We start from the raw sequence: 24516 nt of genomic DNA, 5'->3' as shown, positions 1-24516 counted from the left end.
CAGTTTTTCGCTGCTCCTCTGCTATGGCGGACCTCGAGGGACTCTTCGCGCGGCTGCGACGGGCGGCGGAGGTGCACGGAGCGGACTGGCTGCGGGAACGCGTGGGTGACCTGGCGGACGGCGATGTGGACGGCGGCGGGACAGGTGAGGTTCCACTGCGCGCGCGGAGGTCTCGGCCTCCGGCGCGTTTTTCTCCTGGGCCTACTCCTCGGCCGCCTCGTGACTCCCGGAGCCCGGGGGAGGACCGATCGGTCCCCCCGGAAAAACGGCAGGTTCTCGGCTCTCCCCGGTCTGGGCGGTCGTTGCGCCGCCGACCGGAGGGGGGCGGAGCTTCGCGGCCGCATGGCAATGGCGCCGGGACTGCACGGGGCCCGGTGGAGGTGGGGGGGGGTGCGGATGGCTCTGGGTTTGAGGGCCAGGGGGGGGTGCACGTGGCGGGGGATCTGCAGCATGCTGGGTCAGGGGCCTGCATCCGCGCGGTGGGGGGGAGGGGGGCGCACCGGGGGGGTCGCATGCTGGAGGGGGGGGAGGGAGGGTCGCAGAAGGCCGCCAAGGTGCCTGGCAGGGCTGGTTTTAGACGCCGGCATGCCGGGGGCGGCGGGGGGAGGAGGACATTGCCCGCAGTCCCGGATCGTATGGACCGGACGGACCGCTCGGAGCACAGGGGGATGGCTGCGTCCCCGGTGCGCGCTGGTGAGGTCGGTTCGGAGAGCGAGCTGTCCCAGGAGGAGGAGGTGTCCTTTTCTGCACCCGGACCGGTGCCGGTCGCCGAGGCCCCAGGGGGGCCGGGTAAGTTGCGGGAGTCTACATTGCTGGCGGATGCTTTGCGGGGTCTGATGGGGGTGGCGCAGGGGGGTGCGGTGCCCGCGGGATCCCGGGACGTCTTGGGGGGGGTTTCGGCTGGTTCATCGCAGGGGGTGGGGCCAGTGGCCCCGGGGGGGCCGTCAGGTCCGTTGCAGGAGCTGTTGGAGGGGCTGCAGGCCCTTGTTGGTAAGTTTGCTGGGGGCTCGGGGTCGCCTCAGGTGGCCCCCTGGTTGGGTACTGGGGGGGGGGGCCGGGGGGGCGGAGGCTGTGCCTGTGCGGGATGCACCGCCGGCTGCGGTGTCGGGGGGCATGGAAGCGGGGGCTGTGGGCTCGGGGGTCCCCCCGGTGACCTGGTTAGGATCGCGGATGCTGCCCGGTGCGAAGTTTATGTTTGTTTTGAAGGCCCGTTGGGGGCGCATTTGAAGCAGGAGGTGCGGGACAAGATCGGCAAGGGTGAGTATGTGGAGATTTTCTCTTTGCTCCCCCTCGAGAAATTTAATTTGGACAGGGTCAAGCCGGACAGTTCCAAGAAGGACGACGAGGAGAAGCGTAGGTATCGGCTGATCCCGCGCACATTTGCGAATTGGCTTCAGGCGTTCGCTATCTTGGCTAGCGTGATAGGGGAAAAGAACCCCGAGCACTGCTCGGCGTTATTTTGTTACCTGGACGCGATTGGTGAGGCTCATCGGGTGTACGGAGGGCTGGCGTGGCTGCGCTATGATGAGCAGTTTCGTCAGCGTAAGGCAGTGCGGGCTGACCTGCGCTGGGATCACAAGGACATAAGCCTCTGGATGAGGCTTATGTCTGCTCCGCGGACGCCCGCTCCGTTTCTTCAGGGGGGGGCCGGGAGTGCGTCGTCCTCGGGACTGCCGGCCGGAAAGAAGTGGGGGGTGTGCTGGCCCTTTAATGAAGGGGCTTGTAAATTCGGGGGCGCGTGCCGTTTCAAGCATGAGTGCTCCGGGTGCGGCGGCACCCACCCCCTGTCCCGCTGTTTCAAAAAAGGTCAGCGCGCCGGTGCCGCCGGTCACAAAAGGGATGACGCCGGTGAACCTGGGAAGGATGCTTCCTTTCCTAAATAGGTATCCGGATGGTGAGGCGGCGCAGGGGCTGATTTCGGGTTTTCGGGACGGTTTTAGGATTCCCTGTTCTTTGGTAGGGGTGCCGCCGTTGGCCAGGAATTTGCGATCGGCTTTAGATCACCCGGGGGTCGTGGATGACAAATTGGGTAAGGAGGTGGCGCTGGGCCGGATGGGCGGTCCTTTCGAAGTGCAGCCGTGGGGGGACCTGGTGGTCTCCCCGTTGGGTGTGGTTCCTAAGAAGGAGCCGGGGAAGTTTCGCTTGATTCATCACCTGTCTTTTCCGAAAGGGGGGTCGGTCAATGATTTCATTGACCCGGAGGAGTGTACGGTTTCCTACACGTCTTTTGACGCGGCGGTACGGTGGGTCAGGCGGTATGGTCGTGGGGCTCTCATGGCCAAGGCGGATGTGGAATCGGCGTTTCGTCTTCTGCCGGTCCACCCGGACAGCTTCCGGCTGTTGGGATGCCATTGGCGGGGCAAGTTTTATGTAGACTTGTGCCTGCCCATGGGTTGTTCCATTTCATGCGCCTATTTTGAAGCTTTTAGCTCATTTTTGGAATGGGTGGTGAGAGATGTTTCGGGCCTGGAGTCGGTCATCCACTATTTGGATGACTTTCTGTGCGTGGGCCCGCCTGCCTCCAATGTGTGTGCGATTCTTCTGTCCACGTTGCAGCACATTGCGGGCAGGTTCGGGGTGCCGTTGGCGGGGGATAAGACAGAAGGCCCGGTGACGGAATTGAGTTTTTTGGGGATCGTGATTGATTCTCTGGCAATGGAGTGTCGCTTGCCAGAGAATAAATTACGGGATCTGCAGGCGGAGTTGGCAGGAATGCAGGGCCGGCCGAAGGTTCAGCTTCGGGCCCTGCAGTCCCTGTTGGGCAAGCTGAATTTCGCTTGCCGGATCATCCCTATGGGCCGGGTGTTCTGCCGACGGCTGTCGGGGGCCACCGCCGGGGTAACCGCCCCTACCCATTTTGTGCATTTGCGAAGGGAACACCGGGAGGACCTGCGGGCTTGGCATGAATTCTTGGAGTCGTATAATGGGCGGGCCATGTGGATGTCGGGGCCGGTGAGCAACTTCGATGTGGAGTTGGTTACTGACGCGGCTGGCTCTACGGGTTATGGGGCATTTTTCCGGGGCCGGTGGAGTGCGGAACCTTGGCCACGCTCCTGGGAGGTTGCGGGGTTGTTGGGCAATTTGGTTTTGCTAGAATTGTTCCCGATAGTGTTGGCATTGGAGCTGTGGGGGGCGGAGTTTCGTAATTTGAAGTTGCGCATCAATTGCGATAACATGGGGGTGGTTCAGGTCCTCAACCGGATGACTGCTTCTTCCCCCCCGGTCATCCGGCTGCTGCGACAGCTGGTCTTTCGCTGTTTGCGGCTCAATGTTTACGTTTATGCTGTGCACATACCTGGGGTGGAGAATTCTTTGGCTGACTCGCTCTCTCGTTTTCAGTGGGACAAGTTCCGGCAGCTGGCGCCGGGAGCGGAAGAGTCGGATGTGGGAGCTTCCCTTGGAATCGCCGCAGGTTGGTTAAAAAGGTCGTTGAGTGAGGCTACATGGTCCGCTTATTCTAGAGTGTGGGCGGAATGGTGGGCGTTCCTGCGGGAGGTTGGAGTGGCTGGTCGGGGCTCCGACCGGCGCTGGGTGGTATTGTACTGGGTGGCCCGGAACATTGAGACGGGCCTGTCTCCCGCGTCTATTGAGCGGAAGCTGGCGGGGTTGGCCTTTTTGTTCAAACTGTGGGGGGAGCCGGACGGGACTAAGGATTTTTGGGTGCGGCAAACGTTGAAGGGGTACAGGAGGGATTGGAAGGGTCGGGATGCGCGCCGGCCGGTGTCGTTTGACAATTTGGTGGCAATTTGTTCTCGGCTGGTGGACGTTTGCTCGTCTGCTTACGAGACCGTTCTGTTTACGGCAGCGTTTTCGTTGGCGTTTTATGGGGCGTTTAGGATAGGGGAGTTGGTGTGTCGCTCAAAACGGGTGGCTGGGGGTCTGTTGGATCAGGATGTGCAGGTGGTTGCGGATCGGGTGAGTATACGGTTGCGTAGGTCCAAGACTGATCAACGGGGCAAGGGAGTGGCGATTACGCTGCTCGCCCTTCCGGGCTCGGTAGTGTGCCCGGTGGCGGCGGTACGGGCTTTCCGGGCGGTACGGCCTGCGGGGGCGGGCCCCTTTTTGGTGCACGCGGAGGGCTCTTTTCTATCCCGGTTTCAGTTTGTGTCGGTCTTTCGGCAATGCCTGAGGGCGGTGGGTTTGGATGAGCGGGACTACGCGTCCCACTCTTTTCGGATTGGGGCGGCTACGGAAGCGGCTCGATGTGGGCTGGAGGAGGCGGTGGTTCGCCGGATTGGTAGATGGGAGTCCCGGAGGCTCCGGTCCTATGTCCGGCCGCAGTTGCTACTGGGGTAAGGTGGGTGCGGCTGGGGGTGTTGTTTGCTGTTGGATTTATGGGGGGGAGGACTGTGCTTGTAACATTCCTTTGGTGGTTGTGGTAATTCTCTTGTTTTCATTCCAGATGGAGGTTCTCAACGCCTCGTTTGGATCCTGGGGCATTCGTACGTCTGCTGGGGGGCCAGGAGAGGTGATTCTCTACCAGCAGGCAGGCAATTGGGTATCCCCAGGCGGGTAGCTAGGGTGATGTGGTTGGGTTTCCCGGGCATGAGGTGGGAGCGTGTCATGAGGGAGGTGGAGCGCTTCGCTTTGAGGGATAGGCCCCCGGATGTGCTGGTTGTTCATGCGGGAGGCAATGACCTGGGAGTTCGGAAGGTGAAGGACATTTTGGCGGATATTAAGGCTGATGTGTTGCGCATGCGAGTCCTTTTCCCGGGCACCATTTTGGTGTGGTCGGACATTGTGGCCAGAACGGTGTGGCGGGGGGCTAGGTCTTTAGCCAGCCTTGAAAAAACTAGGATTAGGGTTAATAAGGTAGTTGGGCGGTTTGTAGTGCAGAACGGGGGCATTGTGGTTAGACATAGGGAATTGGAGGTGAATGTAGGGCTTTATCTTCGGCGGGATGGCGTTCACCTATCGGATGTGGGGATTGACCTCTGGTCCTTTGGCTTACAGGAGGGGATACAGAAAGCTCTTCGGGTGTGGGGTGGCCCTCAAGGTTGAGGGGGTCACCCTTTCGGGCTGTGGCGGTGTGTTTTCTGGTGGTTTTTGACGGTAGACAGGTACTCAGAAGGGATCTGAGGGTGTGGGGGGCTCATCTAACGATCGGCCCCTCTGGGTATTCCTGAACGTTGGAGGGAATACGGTTATGTTCACTGGCGGAAGTTGTCTCCGACCGGTCACAGGTGGAGGCCTTTGGGAAGTTGGTCAGGTGTACCGCAGTGATTTGGTATTGGCTTAAGTGGGGTCACCGTCAGAGATCACCAGAATGGGCAGTTAATGTTATTTTAATGTGGTTTAATGTTAATAAAGTTATTTATATTTATATATTTATATATATTTATATATTTTCATATTTACAAGTTATTGGAGTGAATTTTGAGTTATGTTTAATAAAGGCTGTTGTGGCCAGTTTTACTCCAACCTATGGTGTGGTCTCGTTCCTAATAGGTAAGAAATAGTATAAGGGGAACATTCAGACTACACTAGTCAAGAGAAGCACGGATTAAGAATGAAATGATATAAGGAGTGCTGGACATGACAGTGTGGATGAGGGACACAGAGGGTTAAGCTTTAGGGGGTGGAGTGGAGAAAGAGGTTTGCAGGAAACAAGTTCAGTGTAGGGGAGGGGTCACATAAAAGGGAGAGGTGTGGCTTTAAGGGATCATTCGGATCCCAGTGTGATACAGAGGAGGCAGTTTTTCCCACCCTCCCGCCCTATTGTTATGTGTTTGTTTTGTTGTGTTTTTTGTTGCTGGTCTTTCTTCTTCTTTTGCAGGTTTCATCGGTTGTCACGGCAGCTGAAAGTTTTCGTGTTGGCGGTGTGTTTTCTGGTGGTTTCTGACGGTAGACAGGTACTCAGAAGGGATCTGAGGGTGTGGGGGGCTCATCTAACGATCGGCCCCTCTGGGTATTCCTGAACGTTGGAGGGAATACGGTTATGTTCACTGGCGGAAGTTGTCTCCGACCGGTCACAGGTGGAGGCCTTTGGGAAGTTGGTCAGGTGTACCGCAGTGATTTGGTATTGGCTTAAGTGGGGTCACCGTCAGAGATCACCAGAATGGGCAGTTAATGTTATTTTAATGTGGTTTAATGTTAATAAAGTTATTTATATTTATATATTTATATATATTTATATATTTATATATTTTCATATTTACAAGTTATTGGAGTGAATTTTGAGTTATGTTTAATAAAGGCTGTTGTGGCCAGTTTTACTCCAACCTATGGTGTGGTCTCGTTCCTAATAGGTAAGAAATAGTATAAGGGGAACATTCAGACTACACTAGTCATGGGTTTACAACCACTTTAACTAGTCTTAAAAATTATCAATTATCCCCAACCCCCCCTTCAACATCTATACTAACTAACCTGTGTAAAAAAGATGGGCGGAGTTATAGTACATCTTGCCTCACTTTGGGGCCGTGAAAATTAGTTTCACAGCGCCTGCTTCGTTTTTAAACCATTGCATGTGATTTTTAACACCATTGTGAGTATATTCTTATACCTTTTTTTACAAATAAACATTTTAAAAGGGGTATCATGCTATGGCCACTCCTTTCTCTTATATGTGATGACCCGGTAGAATGCCACTAGTTATCCATAATTTGAACAGCCGGCATCAGCGAGTTACACAGTGGCTTACACTGTGATCGTGCAGTACCCCTGGGGTGGTGAGGCCTTCTAATGAGTGCAACTATATTGACCAGCATGGATAAGAGCACCGTTACCACTGTCACTTAAAAAGATATAAACAGCATTATTTTTACAAAGCACTGGACACTGTTTGTGAGCACAATTCACTTTATTGATTAATCGTTGGACAAAATGGACTGATATTTATTGCTTTAGTTTGTTTATGTATATTTCCCTCTGGGTCATACAGTGGGATACATACTTTTTTGTACTGCATTCTTTTTCATTTTTTGTTTCATGATTGTTTGTTAATCCAATCAGACGCAGCAACAGAGGGTCAAAAACATATGCTGCTTGCATACATGAGTAGTACCAAGTAGCATATGGTAACAGATGTTTAACATCTATATTATTTACCCTAGAATCAATTTACTCACGCATTTGACACCCTTCATATTGCAGAGTTTTGACAATTACTTGCATTCATTTTTTCTTCCTAAAGCCGCGTACACACGGGCGGACTGTATGGCCAACTTAGTCCATTGAAACACATTTCAGCGGACAGTCCTCTCGTGTGTGGGCTTCAGCGGACTTTTTCAGCGTGCAGTCTGGCGGACTAAGTATTTCGGAATTTCCGTAATACTGTCCGTCATACTTTGGTTTCAGCGGACAATCCGCTCGTGAGTAGGCTAGTCCGACGGACTAAGTATGGCGCATGCTCAGAAAGGATTTACACGGCGAAAGGTTGCATTGCTGTGTATTGGACTTCCTATTTCTAGTCCCGTCGTACGTGCTGTACACGTCATCGCGCAAGCTTTCGACGGACTGTTTGTGCATCCGTGTGTGGTCAAGTCCATTCATTCGAAAGTAGGACGGACTGTCCGTCGGATTGTCTGACGGACTAAGTTGGCCATACAGTCCGCCCGTGTGTATGAGGCTTTATACTATCAAGAATTACATATTAAGGGAATAGCGCCACACCTACACCTTTCAAATTTACATTTGTATATTCCATCTAGACGGAAGTATTATGTAGAGGCAGCAATTCCTTTTTCCTCTTTGGATTATTAAGAATTACACCTTGTCTCCGTTCTTGTACATTCCGTAGCACGGTATCACACAATGAGCTATGCATAAGCGCAAAGATGAGGCATGAAACGGGTTAGCTATTTGTCCTGTTTTCCCTATTTTAATGAGGTGACTGTATTTATATCTGAATCGTTTGCCAATAAAGATGCCTTTTTTGATGTGCGGCCATCCAGGAATTCTTTTTCTCCAGTATCACACACTACTTTTCAAAAAAGATGTACATACTTACCTATTTTCAGCCCACTACACTCCAGTTATGTAACTCCGCCTTATCAGCAAATGACGGCTGCAGGGGAATGGAGAGAGCGCCAACAATGGCGGTGAAACCTGGATGACCTCACCCATAGGCTCCCATGGTGCAGCCGTTGTCAGCAATACTTCCTCTCCCCTGCATCGGCTGCTGACTGACACAAGGGAGCCAGATCACATAACTGGACCATAGTGGGTTGAAAATAGGTAAGTATATACACCTTTTTTTACACAGGTTTGTAAGTGTTGGTGTTAAAATGGGGAAGGGAGCATTTTAAAGACTAGTTAGGCTTTAGCTGGAATTCTACTTTAATCCTTGCCCAATATTCCCTGCACTCTAGCCATGCCCATTTCACCTCAGCACTCTCCATTCCCATGTCTTCTCCATCCCAAGGTATCCCTCTTTCACGATTTCAAAAATTGAGAGGCATACATATTTAATGGGTAACACAAGAAATTCTCTATAAGGTGTGCACATATATTATATAACATCAATAGTAATGAATGGTTTCAGCTTGATTTTTTAACCATTTTTAGCAAATGAACAGTCAGACCAGAACCTGAAACTGAACATTATTTGCCCAAAAATTGGTTGGTCTAGTGAAACTACTTTACACATATGGACATTTGTCTGGAATACTTGCACATTCAAGTAAGAGCTGTATGATAAAAATTAATCAAGCAAACTTTTCAGTTAGGATATTTTAAAAATGTGATGTGACATCAGGCTGTAGTTATAACCTCTGCCAGGTTTTAGTTGCTGTCTTCTTTGTCCCTGCTGGGTAGATACATTTTCTTTATTTTTTCTAATGAGCATTGTCAATGGCATAGAAAGTGATGGAAGATCCAAAATATAAGACTATAGAAAAAGGAAAGGGAAATCTTAAAGTGGATAAACCTGTTCTTGTGATAACTATCCGGGAGGGGATAGTTCCTAATTTTGGAGAGATTTCCTGTTACTCCCTACAGTGTCTCTGTGACATGAAGTATTGGGTTATTTACTAAAGGAAAATCCACTTTGCACTGCAAGTGCATTTGGAAGTAAAGTTGCTGTAGATCCGAGGGGGATATGCAAGGAAAATAAAAAACAGCATTTTAGCTTGCACATGATCGGATGATAAAATCAGCAGAGCTTCCCCTCATTTCAAATCTACCCCTTAGATTTAGGGCGACTGCACTTCCAAGTGTACTTGCGGTGCAAAGTGCATTGGCCTTTTTTAAATAACCCCCATAGAGTAAAATTTCTGCTACAAGAGAAACTCAAATTGAAAAAAAAATAACATTGGGGTTGATTTACTAAATGTTGAGCGTACAAAACCAGGTGCAGTTGTGCATTGTAGCCAATCAGCTTTTAACTTCAGCTTGTTCAATGTTTGACAAAAAAAATGGAAGCTGATTGATTTCTATGCAGAACTGCACCAGATTTTGCACTCTCAACATTTAGTAAATCATCCCCAGTGGGTCTTAACTATTCCCTTCTCTACCCCAAAATGAAAATTTACACACGTTTTTAGACTAAGCAATTTCAGAATTAAAAGCAATATAAAAATATATAACACTTTTTCTGTGACTATACAAACCGTAAACCTATAAAAAAAATTCCATCGTATGTTAAACATTACTGTAAAACTTTTGCAATACAACTTTTGTTGCCTTATAACATTTAAAACTAATGATATTTCCTAAAAATTATCAATTTGTTTATCAATATTCGCTACTGATGGTTATATTCATAATTAATAGTCATTGCAATTATTTTTCTGTAATTTATATTCACAGGAACTCTAAACTTATGTAGACAAATGTATCCATATATACATTACTATTCATTATTAATGTTTATTGACATATCATTTGACATTAAAATTGATTCATTTATATAAATCTTATATTTATTTGCACCATTTTGTATTTATATACTGATCTATTTGCTCATTAGTTATAAAATGTCCTTTAGCAAAGATTAATTGAAAAAGTAAATCTTACACCACTTAATTTTATGCTACATTCTCATGTCCTGAAAGTGAAATTTTCAGTTAAAAAAATATTCAGGCGTAAATGAAACAGGTTAGAATTTTTACATATATATAACAGTTCTAAATGACAAAACTCTAGCATTTGGAGGCCTATTATATCAGTTAAATAAAGACTTTAGCAACACAAAAGATAAATATAAAATGAAATGTGCATGCTTAATGCATACCTGAAAATAGGGCTTTCCTCTGTAAACCCCTCCAATAACTATATCGGAAGATGCCATGGCTCCATTTGGTGAAAATCCAAATCCAACATAGCCCAACGTTTCCACTTGAAGCAGAAAGGTAATGGTGCCGTCCTTGTGGGTCCAACTTATTTTATATTTACCCTGGGCATCCAGAACAGCACTATGACTATGTGACAGTAGATCCATGTTCACTGATGTAACAAATAGTAGTAAAATTGTGTATATATGCATCTTCATTTAACGTTTCCTCGCTGTTAGGCAGGATAAGAGGTTTGTAATATTTTACCATTCAGCTCCTTCCCATTCACTATACTACTTAATGCTCTCTGCTTTAGCTTAGTAATGTGTTCTCTGAAGATTACAGGAAGAGAGTGCTGTGAGCGTGCACTGTTTGTCCCTATCAGAAAGAAATAAACATAGTTAAAGCTCTAGCCAGTCAATTATGTTCCTTACTAGCCCGAGGCGATGCTGTCTTGATGTATAGTGCTATTGGCATGCTGTTACAAGTGGGTACTCGTCTTTGTGTGAGAGAGAAGTTCCCTTTTGTATTACTGCTCTGTGCCAAAAATAAAGAAACCTTAAGAGCTGCAGAAGCATAAGCTTTTTCTATATCTATAGGACATTTTACCCCCTCTCGTGGTGAGACGAAAACCTGCATATGAATTTCAGAAATCACACACTTTAGTTATTTACCAAAGGCAAATCCACTTTGCACTGCAAGTGCACTTGGAAGTAAAGTCGCTGTAGATCTGAGGGGGACATTCAAGGAAAATAAAAAAACACCATTTTTGCTTGCACATGATTGGATGATAAAATCAGCAGAGCTTCCCCTCGTTTCAGAGTTCACCCTCAGATCTACAGCGATCTACAGTGACTGCACTTCCAAATGTACTTGTAGTTCAAACTGGATTTGCCTTTCGTAAATAAACCCCATTGAAGCTTTGAAACAAAAAAAAAAATGTAAAAAAGTAAAATAACATACTGCAATGCTACTAAAAATGTGTTATGAATGCAATAAAAAGTATTTATATCTAAAACCACAAAAAACTGAAACTTTAATTTCTAAGTTTATTTTTTTCCAGAGAATAGCCTATGTAGTCAAAGGGCCTCAGAAGATATTAAATATCTGTGCAGCTTTGTAAAATTATCATTCATTTTATTGTTTTACCTGTAGGCCATTTGGGTTCCCTCAGAAGCCTGACTAAAAACACTACTAGTTAGCAAACCCCACATCCTGACTTTGTTTGCTAGGATGTGAAAACCATTGAATGTTCACTCCCAGCATTGCATGGTTTAGTGTCCTAACAACATGCCAGAATGCAGAGGTTGCTAACTAGGAGTTTTTTAGTCAGGCTTCTCATGGGGAGCCCAATGGCCTACAGGTAAAACACTAAAATCACTTGACAAAACTACCCACATTTGTAATATCTACTGTGGCCCCTTGACTGCATAGTCTGGAAAAGGTGAACTTAGCTTTAAAAAAATAGATATTATTTCATATTAACTGCAAAGGTTTCATATAAACTGCAAACATAAACATCCCTTGTAATAGGAATAGGGCTTGACAGGTCCTCTTTACAGTTAGATTTGGGGTCAATAAGTCCCCAGATCTCACTTCTAGTCTGGAAAGCCTAAAACCCCCCCCCCCAGCCGAGGTGGCGGCATTTTTTCAAATAAAGAGGCAGGGTGTGATGTCCGGTGTTGTAAAGTTTCCTGCGACTTATGAAAACATCTCACCCCGTCACTTCCGGTGCGGCTCCGTCACTGAAACAGCTGACGGCGGGCCTTTACCGCGCATGCGCCAATTCCGTGATATTAACAGCGCATGCGCAGGATGTTTATTTAAGCGGTGGATAAAAATTCTACACTCAAGTGGGTGGAGACTTGCGGGTGGGCGGGCGGAGCTGAACAGATGGTTAGAACGTCAGCAGCATCCCCGCCCACCCCACTAACATGCCTCTGAATCGCGATCTTTGTTTACTGTCGAGAAAAATTATGGCTTCAGCTGCTATTAACAGCAATAGCGCATGCGCGGGATCTTTGTTTACTGTCAAGAAAAATTATGGCTTCAGCTGCTATTAACAGCAATCGCGCATGCGCGGGATCTTTGTTCACAGGTCGAGAAAAATTATGCACTCAAGCACATTCTTATTGGTGCTGAAAATTGATAGACTTGGACGAGCGATGGCTTTATTATATCATCAGCAGCACCAATATGTAGTGTATTTATTAAATGAGCAGAATATGCAGTGTATTTATTAAATCAGCAGAATATGGGCACAATGTCTGCGTTTGGGGCACAATGTCTGCGTTTGGGGACAGTGTGTGCGTTTGGGGACAGTGTGTGCGTTTGGGGCACAATGTCTGCGTTTGGGGACAGTGTGTGCGTTTGGGGCACAATGTCTGCGTTTGGGGACAGTGTCTGCATTTGGGCACAGTGGCTGCGTTTGGAATGATCACAGCCGATTGCGTGGTAAACGGCCAAAGGCTGTTTACCAGCATCAGTGGCGAGCAGTATTCCCGGTGTTGTAAAATTTCCTGCGACTTATGAAAACATCTCACCCCGTCCCTTCCGGTGCGGCTCCGTCACTGAAACAGCTAACGGCGGGCCTTTACCGCACATGTGCCAATTCCCTGACATTAACAGCGCATGCGCAGTATATTTATTTTCACGGTGGAGAAAAATTCTAGCCTCAAGTGGGCGGAGACTTGCGGTGGGCGGACGGAGCTGAGCAGATGGTTAGAACGTCAGCAGCAGCCCCGCCCACCCCACGATTTTATTCACTGGTCAAGAAAAATTATGGCTTCAAGCTGTTATTAGCGCATGCGCGGGATATTTGTTTAGCGGTCGACCAAAATTATGGACTCAAGCGGGCGGAGACTTGCTGGGAGGGAGAGATAGAGCGGAGCTTGGAGAGGGGGTGGGGCCCTGTGCATAGCACTGACTACATATACAGTACATTGTTCTGCCAATAAATACGCCTCACTGTGCCCCACAAACGCCGCCTCACTGTGCCCAGAAATCGCCACCTCACTGCGCCCAAAAAATGCCGCATCGCTGTGCCCAGAAACCGCCGTCTCACTGTGCCCAGAAACCGCCGCCTCACTGCGACCAGAAATCGCGCCTCACTGCGACCAGAAATCGCCACCTCACTGCGCCCAGAAATTGCCACCTCATTGCGCCCAGAAATCGCCACCTCACTGCACCCAAAAAATGTTGCCTCACTGTGCCCAGAAATCGCCGTCTTACTGTGCCCAGCAAACGCCACCTCACTGCGCCCAGAAATCGCCACCTCACTGTGCCCAAAAAATGCCGCCTCACTGTGCCCAGAAATCGCCGTCTCACTGTGCCCAGAAATTGTCGCCTCACTGCGCCCAGCAAACGCCACCTCACTGCACCCAGAAATCGTCGCCTCACTGCGCCCAGAAATCGTCGCCTCACTGCGCCCAGAAATCGTCACCTCACTGCGCCCAGAAATCGGCACCTCACTGCGCCCAGAAATCGGCACCTCACTGCGCCCAGCAAACGCCTCACTGCACCAAAAAATGCCGCCTCACTGCGCCCAAAAATGCCGCCTCACTGCACCCAGCAAACGCCTCACTATTCCCAAAAAATTCCGCCTCACTGCGCCCAGCAAATGCCTCACTGTGCCCAGCAAATGCCTCACTGTGCCCAAAAAATGCCCCTCACTGTGCCCAGCAAACACCACCTCACTGTGCCCAACAAACGCCACCTCACCATGCCCAGAAAACGCCTCACTGTGCCCAGAAAACGCCTCACTGTGTCCAAAAAATTCTGCCTCACTGTGCCCAGCAAATGCCGCCTCACTGTGCCCAGCGAACACCGCCTCACCGTGCCCAGCAAATGCTGGCTCACTGTGCCCATCAAACGCAACCGCTGTGCCCATAAATTGCCCCCACTGTGCTATCAAACACAGCCACTGTACCCATCAATTGCTGCCAGATTGTCAAGCCGTAGCTGTGCTCCCTGGGGATATGCTGATCACCCATCTGTGCTGCTGGAGGGAGCCCAGACGGGCATAAATGAGGGACCTGCATATCATGGTAAGTGAGACCATCCCATATCCCACTCCATCTTTCCCGAGAACAGGGACCCCCTTCCAACCCCCCCCAGGAGAGGGAACTCCTTCCCCCCCTCTGATGACAGGGACCCCCTCCCCCCAAGACAAAGACCCCTTTCTCCCCCCTGAGGACAATGAAACATTCTCCCCCTGAGGACAGGGCCCCCCTTCTCTCCTGGGGACAGGGACCCCTTCTCTCCTGAGGACAGGAGCCCCCCTTTTCTCCTGAAGACAGGGGCCCCCTTTTTTTCCTGAGGACAGGGGCCCCTTTTTCTCCTGAGGACAGGGGCCCCTTTTTCTCCTGAGGACAGGGGCCCCCTTTTCTCCTGAGGACAGGGGCCCACTTTTCTCCTGAGGACAGGGGCCCCCTTCTCTCTTGGGGACAGGAACTCCATCTTCCCTGGGAACGGGGACTTCATCTCACCTAGGGACCCCATCTGCCCTGGGGATCAGGACCCCAGCTCCCCTAAGAACAGGAACCTGATCACCCTGTGTGCGCCAACCTCACTGCCCTGCCGGCCATGTGTCCTGTGTGATGGCCCTCCTGTGACAGCTCTTATAAGGACTTCACCCCACTGTGTGATCCCCCTACATGACTGATCCCTCTGTGTCCAAAACTTACACGGGGAACCCCTCTGTTTGCTCCCCCTACATGTCTGCATACTCTGACCACCACCTGTACCATTTCCACATCCACTGACTACCTCCTGTATCCTATGCACATGTTCCGACCACCTCTTGTACCATGTCTGTAGCCTCTAGCCACCTCGTGTGTCCTTTCTGCAATCTCTGACTATCTCTTGTCTTTTAACGTGTCTGCAGTCTCTTAGGGGGAGTCTGGAGAGGAATCAAGAGTGAGAGCACCGCCAGGATTGGGATTACGCGAGGAGTCAGATGTGTATGGACTGTGGAGAAGAGACTATAGAATAAAAACCAGAACCACCAACCTGGAGCCTTCTAACTGAGCCCTGCACGCTGCACTGGAGAGGAGGTCAGTGACAAGAGGGCACTCATATAAAGGTTTCCCATCATCTCAGTAACACCCCCCCCCCCAGTGTATTCACTCTGCGGAAGGTGGTCTCTGGTCACCAGAGTCCCCCCCCCCCCCACCATAACATTTCCTGGCATTCCCCTTTACATCAGAGTCCGCAGGATTCTTCCCCAAGGCAAAGGAAAATGCTACAGAGCATGATCTAAGGAGGAACTCTGATGTAAGGGGTGCTCTGGTCACCAGAGACCACCTTATATCAGAGTCCACTGCATTCCCATTTACATCAGAGTTCAAACTTACATCAGGGTCTGCAGCATTGCCCTTTGCATCAGGGTTCGCAGAGTTCCCCCTGTTAGATTAGAAGGGATGGAGGTCCAGAGACATGTCCAGAGTACACAGAGGATACATGGGATAGATTAGAAGGGATGGAGACCCAGGGACATGTCCAGAGTACACAGAGGATGCACGGGATAGATCAGAAGGGATGGAGGCCCAGGGACATGTCCAGAGTACACAGAGGATACATGGGATAGATTAGAAGGGATAGAGGCCTCCTCTGTTTTCTCTGGGCCATCCCTTCTAATCTATCCCGTGCAACCTCTGTGTACTCTGGACATGTCCCTGGGCCTCCATCCCTTCTAATCTAACCCATGTATCCTCTGTGTACTCTGGACATGTCCCTGGGTCTTCATCCCTTCTAATCTATCCCATGTATCCTCTGTGTACTCTGGACATGTCTCTGGGCCTCCATCCCTTCTAATCTAAGCCATGTATCCTCTGTGTACTCTGGACATGTCTCTGGGCCTCTATCCCTTCTAATCTAACAGGGGGAACTCTGAAAACCCCGATGCAAAGGGCAATGCTGCAGACCCTGATGTAAGTGGGAACTCTGATGTAAATGGGAATGCAGTGGACTCTGATATAAGGTGGTCTCTGGTGACCAGAGCACCCCTTACATCAGAGTTCCTCCTTAGATCATGCTCTGTAGCATTTTCCTTTGCCTTGGGGAAGAATCCTGTGGACTCTGATGTAAAGGGGAATGCCGGGAAATGTTATGTGGGGGGGGGGGGGGGGGGGCTCTGGTGACCCAGAGACCACCTTCCGCAGAGTGAATACACTAGGGGGGGGTGTTACTGAGATGATGGGAAACCTTTATATGAGTGCCCTCTTGTCACTGACCTCCTCTCCAGTGCAGCGTGCAGGGCTCAGTTAGACGGCTCCAGGTTGGTGGTTCTGGTTTTTATTCTATAGTCTCTTCTCCACAGTCCATACACATCTGACTCCTCGCGTAATCCCAATCCTGGCGGTGCTCTCACTCTTGATTCCTCTCCAGACTCCCCCTAAGAGACTGCAGACACGTTAAAAGACAAGAGATAGTCAGAGATTGCAGAAAGGACACAGGAGGTGGCTAGAGGCTACAGACATGGTACAAGAGGTGGTCCGAACATGTGCACAGGATACAGGAGGCAGTCAGTGGATGTGGAAATAGTACAGGTGGAGGTCAGAGTATGCAGACATGTAGGGGGAGCAAACAGAGGGGTTCCCCGTGTAAGTTTTGGACACAGAGGGATCAGTCATGTAGGGGGATCACACAGTGGGGTGAAGTCCTTATAAGAGCTGTCACAGGAGGGCCCTCACACAGGACACATGGGCGGCAGGGCAGGGAGATTGGCGCACACAGGGTGATCAGGTTCCTGTTCTTAGGGGAGGTGGGGTCCTGATCCCCAGGGCAGATGGGGTCCCTAGGTGAGATGAAGTCCCCGTTCCCAGGGGAGATGGGGTTCCTGTCCCCAGGAGAGAAGGGGATCCCTGTCCCCAAGAGAGAAGGGGGTCCCTGTCCCCAAGAGAGAAGGGGGCCCCTGTCCCCAAGAGAGAATTTTTTAGGTGCAGTGAGGCGTTTGCTGGGCACAGTGAGGTGTGTTCTGGGCATGGTGAGGTGGCGTTTGTTGGGCACAGTGAGGTGGCGTTTGCTGGGCACAGTGAGGGGCATTTTTTGGACACAGTGAGGCGTTTGCTGGGCACAGTGAGGCGCTTGCTGGGCGCAGTGAGGCGGCATTTTGGGCGCAGTGAGGTGGCGTTTGCTGGGCGCAGTGAGGTGGCTATTTCTGGGCGCAGTGAGGTGGCGTTTGCTGGGCACAGTGAGGCGGCGATTTCTGGGCGCAGTGAGGTGGCGATTTCTGGGCACAGTGAGACTGCGATTTCTGGGCACAGTGAGGTGGCATTTTTTGGGCACAGTGAGGCGGCGTTTGTGGGGCACAGTGAGGCGTATTTATTGGCAGAACAATGTACTGTATATGTAGTCAGTGCTATGCACGGGCCCCCGCCCCCTCTCCAAGCTCCACCCCCCTCTCCAAGCTCCGCTCTATCTCTCCCTCCCAGCAAGTCTCCGCCCTCTTGAGTCCATAATTTTGGTCGACCGCTGAACAAATATCCCGCGCATGCGCTAATAACAGCTTGAAGCCATAATTTTTCTTGACCAGTGAAGAAAATCGTGGGGTGGGCGGAGCTGCTGCTGACGTTCTAACCATCTGTTCAGCTCCGTCCGCCCACCGCAAGTCTCCGCCCACTTGAGGCTAGAATTTTTCTCCACCGTGAAAATAAATATACTGTGCATGCGCTGTTAATGTCAGGGAATTGGCACATGTGCGGTAAAGGCCCGCCGTTAGCTGTTTCAGTGACGGAGCCGCACCGGAAGGGACGGGGTGAGATGTTTTCATAAGTCGCAGGAAATTTTACAACACCGGGAATACTGCTCGCCACTGATGCTGGTAAACAGCCTTTGGCCGTTTACCACGCAATCGGCTGTGATCATTCCAAACGCAGCCACTGTGCCCAAATGCAGACACTGTCCCCAAACGCAGACATTGTGCCCCAAACGCACACACTGTCCCCAAACGCAGACATTGTGCCCCAAATGCACACACTGTCCCCAAACGCACACACTGTCCCCAAACGCAGACATTGTGCCCCAAACGCACACACTGTCCCCAAACGCAGACATTGTGCCCCAAACACAGACATTGTGCCCATATACTGCTGATTTAATAAACACACTGCATATTCTGCTGATTTAATAAATACACTACATATTGGTGCTGCCGATGATATAATAAAGCCATCGCCCGCCCGAGTCTATCAATTTTCAGCACCAATAAGAATGTGCTTGAGTGCATAATTTTCCTCGACCTGTGAACAAAGATCCACGCATGTGCGATTGCTGTTAATAGCAGCTGAAGCCATAATTTTTCTCGACAGTAAACAAAGATCCCGCGCATGTGCGATTCAGGGGCATGTTAGTGGGGTGGGTGGGGCTGCTGCTGACGTTCTAAGCATCTGTTCAGCCCCGCCCACCCACCCGCAAGTCTCTGCCCACTTGAGTGTAGAATTTTTATCCACCACTTAAATAAACATCCTGCGCATGCGCCGTTAATATAACGAAATTGGCGCATGCGTGGTAAAGGCCCGCCGTCAGCTGTTTCAGTGACGGAGCCGCACCGGAAGTGAAGGGGTGAGATGTTTTCATAAGTCGCAGGAAATTTTACAACACCGGCATCCGAACGATCATAGAGAATCTGGAGAACATCTGGCCAACCAAAAATCTCTATGGTCAGCATCTAGGGCTGGTCAGTTCCTTCTCTGGTTCGCCGATGGTAGGGGTGAGCAGGGAGAAGCACTGGAGAATGGACGGAGGGGGGGGGGGACTCCCTTCCTGCTGCCTGTTAAGCCCCATACACACTATCAGATTTTCTGCTGATTGTTTCCTTCAGATTTACCAAAACCATAGATTTATGAGGTCAAAACTTAGGAGTTTCAATGTGTATGTAATCAGGCAGGCCCTCGTACTACATGGTTTTGGTAAATCTGAAGACAAAAATCTGCAGAAAAACTGGTAGTGTGTATGGGGCTTTAGAATGATCAAGCGGCTGAATAGCCGCTAAGATTGTTCTTATGGTGAAGGGAATTGTCGGCACAAAAAGACAATGGGGGTTATTTATGAAAGGCAAATCCACTTTGCACTGCAAGTGCACTTGGAAGTGCAGTCACTCTAAATCTAAGAGGTAGATCTGAAATGAGGGGAAGCTCTGCTAAATTTTATCATCCAATCATGTGCAAGCTAAAATGGTGTTTTTTATTTTCCTTGCATGTCCCCCTCGGATCTACAGCAACTTTACTTTCAAGTGCGTTTCCTTAAGTAAATAACCCCCCATTATCTGAATGATGCCTGTAGCTTCAGGCATCATTCGGATATTGCGCTCAAAGTCTGCGGTGTCATATGACATTTTGCGGGCAGCAATCGGTTTAAAGCCTTTTAAAAATGTATGTAGTTTGTAGCCGCTGCATGGGTGTGTGTAATTTTAAAGCATGTCATGTTTGGTATTAGGGATGAGCCGAACACCCCCCGGTTCGGTTTGCACCAGAACTTTCGAACGGACCCCAAATTCGAACGAACGTTAGAACCCCATTGAAGTCTATGGGACTCGAACGTTCGAAATGAAAAGTGCTAATTTTAACGGCTAATATGCAAGATACTGTCCTAAAAAGGGTTTGGGGACCTGGCTCCTGCTCCAGGGGACATGGGTCAATGCCTAAAATGTTTTTAAAAATGGCCGTTTTGGCGGGAGCACTGATTTTAATGACGATTAAAATGGAAAAAAAAAATGAAATATTCCTTTAAATATGGTGCCTGGGGGGTGTCTGTAGTATGCCTGTGAAGTGCCACGTGTTTCCCGTGTTTAGAACAGTCCCTGCACAAAATGACATTAAACGGAAATAACACCATTTAAAACTGCTTGCGGTTTTAATGTTATATCTGGTTCCTGCAATATGGTTGAAAATCATTGAGAAAAATGGCATGGGTAGCCCTCCCTGCCCATTCCCAGCCCCTTTAGGTCTTGTACGCATATTAAGGGGAACCCCGTACCCATATTAAAAAAAGGAAATGCGTGTGGCCCCCAGGCCCTATATACTCAGAACAGCAGTATACAGGCGGTGCAAACAAGACAGGGACTGTGTAGGTTTGTTGTGTTAAGTTGAATCTGTTTGTAATTTTCAACTGGTACATTTTTTAAGTGTAGCTCCAGTCAAAAAAACTATTTTTAAGCTTTTTGGAAAACATAGGGAAGGGATATCACCCCTGTATAATTTGTTTTGTCGTCCATCTTTTTTCATCTCACTTGCTGTTGTCTCCTTCCGTTTGCAAGTAGGAGATGTTTGTAAATTGGATGTTTGAAAGTAGGGGCCTGCCCTATATGCTCTGCAGAAATGGCGGAACAAGGTGTTGGTTTTGCCACAACATTGTAAGCCCTCAAAGTGACTCTTGGTGGGCGCTGGAGCGCCCTGCTGTGAACGATTATATCAAGAATTGTAATTACATGCCATTGTTGAACAGTGGTAGAAAAATTGACCTTTGGTGGTTATGGTGCTGGTGCCACAACACTATAAGTCCTCACCGTTACTCTGGGTGGGCACAGGAAGGGGCCCTCCTGTGAAATATTATATCAAGAATTGTAATTACATGTCCCTGTTAAGCAGGGGCAGAAAAATTTGGCCTTAGGCACTGGTGCTGGTGCCACCACACTGCAACCTCTGCCATATACTCTAGTTTTAATGCAGGAATTAGCCCTGCTGCAAAGCATTGCATCAAAAATTGTAATTAAACGCCCCTGTTAAACAGGGGCAGAAAAATTGGGCCTTAGGCACTGGTGCTGGTGCCACCACACTGCAACCTCTCCCATATACTCTTGTTTGATTGCAGGAATTAGCCCTGCTGCAAAGCATTGCATCAAAAATTGTACTTAAACGCCCCTGTTAAACAGGGGCAGAAAAATTTGGCCTTAGGCACTGGTGCTGGTGCCACCACACTGCAACCTCTGCCATATACTCTAGTTTTAATGCAGGAATTAGCCCTGCTGCAAAGCATTGCATCAAAAATTTTAATTAAACGCCCCTGTTAAACAGGGGCAGAAAAATTGGGCCTTAGGCACTGGTGCTGGTGCCACCACACTGCAACCTCTCCCATATACTCTTGTTTGATTGCAGGAATTAGCTCTGCTGCAAAGCATTGCATCAAAAATTGTACTTAAACGCCCCTGTTAAACAGGGGCAGAAAAATTGGGCTGATGGCATCAACCAGAACCAGAAATGTTCTTCCAACATATCAGCGGAGGAGGAAGAGGATAGACAATCAACATAACAGGACAGTCACTCAGCATCAGCATAGGCAGTCTTGAAGGGATGTGGTATTTCAAAAAAAATTATTCGGTTACATCAGCTTCAGGTGCTTGGTAGCTGTGGGTGATCCAAGACTGATTCATCTTGATGAAGGTCAGTCGATCAACTGATTCGGTGGACAGGCGCACCCTGTGATCGGTAACAAAGCCACCAGCAGCACTGAAGGTGCGTTCCGAAAGAACGCTGGATGCAGGACAGGCCAGTAGCTCAATTGCATACTGTGCAAGCTCTGGCCAGTGATCCATCCTCAAGACCCAGTAAGCCAGAGGATTTTCGGTGGGAAAGGTGTCCAAGTCTGACCTTGCCCCTAGGTATTCCTGCACCATGTAAATCAGACGCTGGCGATGGGTGCTGGAACCGATCATACCTTGGGGCTGCGGACTAAAAAATTGTCTGAAAGCATCAGTCAGACGGCCACCTTCTCCACCGCTCCTTCTGACCGATGCCTCAGCAACACGTTGTCCAGGACCAGGAGTTTGTAACCTCCCAGTCTCTGGGAACGCGTTGCACAGACCTTTCTGCAAGGCCTCCCGGAGATGTCTTATCCTCTGCTCCCTCTGCGATGGCAAGATAAGGTCGGCAACCTAACCCTTGTACCGTGGATCAAGGAGAGTGGCCAGCCAGTAATGGTCCCTCTCCTTGATCCGAAGAATACAAAGATCCTTCCGCAGGCTTTGCAGGATCAGGGAGGCCATGCAGCGTAGGTTAGCTGAGGCATTCGGTCCGGAGTCCTCTGGGTCACTAAGGACAACATGATCCGCAGCTACCTCCTCCCAGCCACGTACAAGTCCACGTGTTTCTTGGGACTGTAAATCATCCCTACAAGACTGCTGCTGCTGCTGCTGATGCTGATGCTGAGTGCCAGCCTCCACCTCCATGCTGACACAATCATCCTCCTCCTCCTCTTCCTCCTCCTCATCCTCTTCCTGTGTGATGGGTGGCACAGCAGGAACACTGTCTGGATAAAGGGGGCCTTGAGAGGCAAGGAAGTCCTCCTCTTCCTGCCTCTGTTCTGCCTCAAGTGCCCTGTCCATTATTCCACGCAGCGTATGCTCCAAGAGGTGGACAAGAGGTACAGTGTCACTGATGCATGCACTGTCACTGCTCACCATCCTTGTGGCCTCCTCAAACGGTGACAGGACAGTGCATGCATCCCTGATCATGCCCCACTGGCGTGGTGAGAAAAAACCAAGCTCCCCTGACCCTGTCCTGGTGCCGTAGTCGCACAGGTACTCATTGATGGCCCTCTGCTGCGTGTGCAGCCGCTGCAGCATGGCCAATGTTGAGTTCCATCTGGTGGGCATGTCACATATAAGGCGGTTCTTGGGCAGGTTCAACTCCTTTTGGAGCTCAGCCAGCCGAGCACAGGCATTAAATGATCGGCGGAAATGCACACAGACTTTCCTGGCCTGCTTCAGGACATCCTGTAAGCCGGGGTACCTGCCCAAGAACCGCTGCACCACTAGGTTAAGGACGTGAGCTACACAGGGCACATGGGTCAGTTGTCCCTGTCGGAGGGCGGAGAGGAGGTTGGTGCCATTGTCGCAAACCACCATTCCTGGCTTAAGCTGGTGTGGCGTCAACCACCTCTCGGCCTGCCCCTGCAGAGCTGACAAAACATCCACCCCAGTGTGGCTCCTGTCCCCCAAACAAACCAGCGTAAGCGCGGCATGGCATCGTTTTGCTTGCGTACTTGCGTAGCCCCTGGAACGCCTATGGAGCACCGCTGGTTCTGAGGACAGAGCACTGTAAGAGGCCATGGAGGAAGAAGAAGAGGAGGGGGTGGAGGAGAGAGGTGTGTCACAACCAATAGTAGCATTTTGGAGGCGTGGTGGCGGAACAACCTCCAACACTACTGCACCTTGTCCTGCATCCTTCCCAGCTGCCAGAAGAGTGACCCAATGGGCCGTGAAAGACAGGTAAAGTCCCTGTCCATGCCTGCTGGACCATGAGTCAGCGGTAATATGCACCTTACCGCTGACCGCCCTGTCCAGCGAGGCAAGGACATTGCCTTCCACATGCCGGTAGAGAGCCGGAATCGCCTTCCGTGAGAAAAAGTGGCGTTTGGGGACCTGCCACTGAGGAACCGCACATTGTACAAACTCACGGAAGGGGGCCGAGTCCACCAACTGAAAAGGCAGCAGTTGAAGTGCTAGCAATTTAGCCAAGCTAGCATTCAACCGCTGGGCATGTGGATGGCTGGGAGTGAACTTCTTCCGCCGGTCCAGAAGCTGGGGCAGGGACATTTGCCTGCTATAATCGGACGTGGGTGTACCGCTAGCAGAGTTCCCGGAAGCACTTGGCTGTGACACACCTAATTCTACACCTTCATTCCTCTCAGAGCAGGTTTCAGAGAGGACTGAAGGTCTAGTGGGGTTGGAGATGCCAGCTGATGAGGAGCAAGGAGAAGTCCGCTTTGTTCTTTGGTGTGGGTCTTTGAGGTACACTTGCCAACGAGCTGCATGGCAGGTCAACATATGTCTGGTCAAGCATGTGGTGCCCAAGCGGCTGATGTTTTTGGCCACGTGAGATACGCTTGAGACATATGTTGCAAATAGCAGCGGTGCGATCTGATGCACTCGTCTCAAAAAAGGCCCACACCAAAGAACTTTTAGAATAACGCGCAGAGGCAGCGCTCTGCACAGGCGGAGCTCTGCGGTGTGATTCAGTCGGTGTGCTGCCCCTAAGCTGGCCCCCGGAGGGCGTCCTGCCTCGTTGGACATGTGCCTCCTCCTCCTCCTCCTCCCTCTTTCCAGGCACCCACGTGGAGTCAGTGCTCTCATCATCCCCTCCCTCTTCATCGCTGTAGCAAACCTGGCAGTATGCTGCAGCTTGTGGAACATGACTGCCAGATTGCTGTCCTTCTTGAGCATCCCCTCTCTCTGCGCTCACGCTACTGCCTTCCTCTAGCTGAGTGTTATCATCAGAGCCCACAAAACACTGGGCATCCTCCTGGAGCATATACCCAACACTGTGCTCAAAGAGTTCAGGAGACTCCTCAGGAGGACGTGGTGGGT

General features: G+C 50.1%; 1 protein-coding gene across 1 annotated transcript in view; it reads right to left on the bottom strand.

The window, feature by feature from the left end:
* MOXD1 (monooxygenase DBH like 1) overlaps positions 1-10767 on the bottom strand; it is a 146199-nt gene extending 135432 nt beyond the window's left edge. Inside the window, exon 1 of the mRNA XM_077486857.1 lies at positions 10175-10767. Within this exon, the coding sequence (XP_077342983.1) occupies positions 10175-10432 (258 nt within the window). The 5' untranslated portion in view covers positions 10433-10767. The remainder of the gene's footprint in view (positions 1-10174) is intronic.
* Between the last annotated feature and the right edge of the window lie 13749 nt (positions 10768-24516).

The sequence above is a fragment of the Lithobates pipiens genome, unplaced genomic scaffold, assembly GCF_037356315.1.
Source record: "Lithobates pipiens isolate NorthernLeopardFrog02 unplaced genomic scaffold, aLitPip1_a1.2 Scaffold_18, whole genome shotgun sequence".
NCBI lineage: Eukaryota > Metazoa > Chordata > Amphibia > Anura > Ranidae > Lithobates > Lithobates pipiens.
This window is presented reverse-complemented; position numbering and strand designations above follow the sequence as displayed.